Raw genomic sequence first — 1,820 nt, 5'->3', positions numbered from 1 at the left:
CCTGCTGAAAACCAGTGGAAGTTTCTTTCAATTTACCTTCACCACCTTTGCAATTCTAATGGTTCATAGTTAAGCAGTGTAGAGTGTTTTCAGTTATTTGACAAAGGTGAGGACTTGGATTTTCAGTTGTGTCATTGTCATCGATACTTAATTATAGTAATTTGAATAAAGTAAATTGACTGTAGAGTGTTTATAAAATGGGTTTATCTATAGTGGTGTCCAGCCTGTTTTAGAAGGTGCAACAGATTTATAATTAAGAGAAATACTGATCCTATTTACACAACGAATCAAGGAGCGTTGCACAGGACAGCTGCATAGCAGAGGTCTGTGTGAATACAAAGGTTGTATTCCACAAAGTCTCTGGTAAATGAGTGCGGGAAAAACAATGTAACTGAAACTCAAGGATTTTGTTTTAAAAGAGCCTACTATAAAAATAGGTGCCAGTTTACACTGTTCCAGCAATTATTTTATACTGAATCTAACACTGAAGAATGAGTCTAGTGAAACTGTGGGCCTCCAATTTTAACTCCTCCTAACAAGTTATAAAGGTGTATTTTAATTACTTGGTGCTGAAATCGGCATATTGCAGATTTTTTTCTTGTCTTTAATTGCTGTAGCATACTGCAAATGCTGTTTAACAGTTCGGCTTCTTTTCAACTCTTGTTTTCCTTTTGCTTATCACTTATTTCCTACCCAGATCTGGTTTTAACGGCTGCTTTGCTCTTCTGTAGGGCTCGTGCAATTCGTTTCCGACAGGACAATAATGAAGCGGTTGGAGGATTCTTCTCACAAATTGGACAGCTGTATATGGTTCATCACCTTTGGGGTAAATTTGTGTTCTCCGCTTTTTTCTCATGGAATCAGCCCCTGTTGACTTTGCCCGGGAGAGAAGGTTTTTACAAAAGGCAAAGGAATGTCTTAAAAGGGGGTTTTTGTTCTTAATCAACAATGTTGATTTTTTTAAATTTTTGTGGGGGTTCTTCAAGGCAGAAGTGAGCAGTCCATCTTCTGTTTTGCTCTGTTTCCATCAGCAGTTGCTCATGGCCCTTTCTTATTAGGAAGTACTTGTTTGCTTTCAATAACATAAGCACGACAAGCCGTGTCCTGCTTCTCTTTTCTCCATCCCCATTTGTGCTAAAGTCAGGTTTTTAGTTTAGTTTCAAGCCTCACATACACTACACCTGCAAAAAGGGAAGTCAAGCGTTTATGTACGTTACCACATCGTGGTGCTTTGGCCTTCTCTGTGTGTTAGTCTTCACAGATGCTTCACTGCTTTTCCTGTTAAGATTGTTTCAACTTGAAGACACTCATTGTCTAACAATCTTAGAAAAGATGCAGTGTTACCTTCCCATCTCGACAATTCCAAATATCATATGGCAGCATTAGAAATCCAACACCACTCATGTAGAATTGTATTCTGTTGCATTATCTGTCTTACCTGTGTCTAAGGCATTCTCTCTCTTCCCCAGTTCCTTCTGCTTGCATTTGTTCAGGAGCTTCTTTTTGTGGAGAAGAACTTCTGATCTTCTCCTTCCCCGTGTTTGCAGCCTCCTAATTACGCACTAGAATACTTTTCAGGGAGCTGTTCGTGTGTGGAAGAAAAAGGAGATAGTTCTAAGCTTTGTGCTGCTTGTTTTCCCTCCTCAGCTTACAAAGATCTCCAGACCAGAGAAGATATAAGGAATGCTGCCTGGCATAAACCTGGCTGGGATGAACTAGTCTATTACACAGGTAACCTATTAACTGCATCGGAACGCTGGCGGCACCATCCGTTCTGTTCTTCAGTGCGTTGTACAATGATAAAAAGTCCTGCATCTCTG

General features: G+C 39.8%; 1 protein-coding gene across 1 annotated transcript in view; it reads left to right on the top strand.

The window, feature by feature from the left end:
- Window positions 1-1,820, top strand: part of GBAS (glioblastoma amplified sequence) — a 9,419-nt gene that overhangs the window by 6,526 nt on the left and 1,073 nt on the right. Inside the window, exons 7-8 of the mRNA XM_010138268.1 lie at window positions 732-826; window positions 1,648-1,731. Coding sequence (XP_010136570.1) covers window positions 732-826; window positions 1,648-1,731 — 179 coding nt within the window. The remainder of the gene's footprint in view (window positions 1-731; window positions 827-1,647; window positions 1,732-1,820) is intronic.

Source organism: Buceros rhinoceros, unplaced genomic scaffold (assembly GCF_000710305.1).
Source record: "Buceros rhinoceros silvestris isolate BGI_N320 unplaced genomic scaffold, ASM71030v1 scaffold41976, whole genome shotgun sequence".
NCBI lineage: Eukaryota > Metazoa > Chordata > Aves > Bucerotiformes > Bucerotidae > Buceros > Buceros rhinoceros.
The sequence above is the reverse complement of the archived record's forward strand: the minus strand, read 5'-3'. Positions and strand labels throughout refer to the sequence as shown.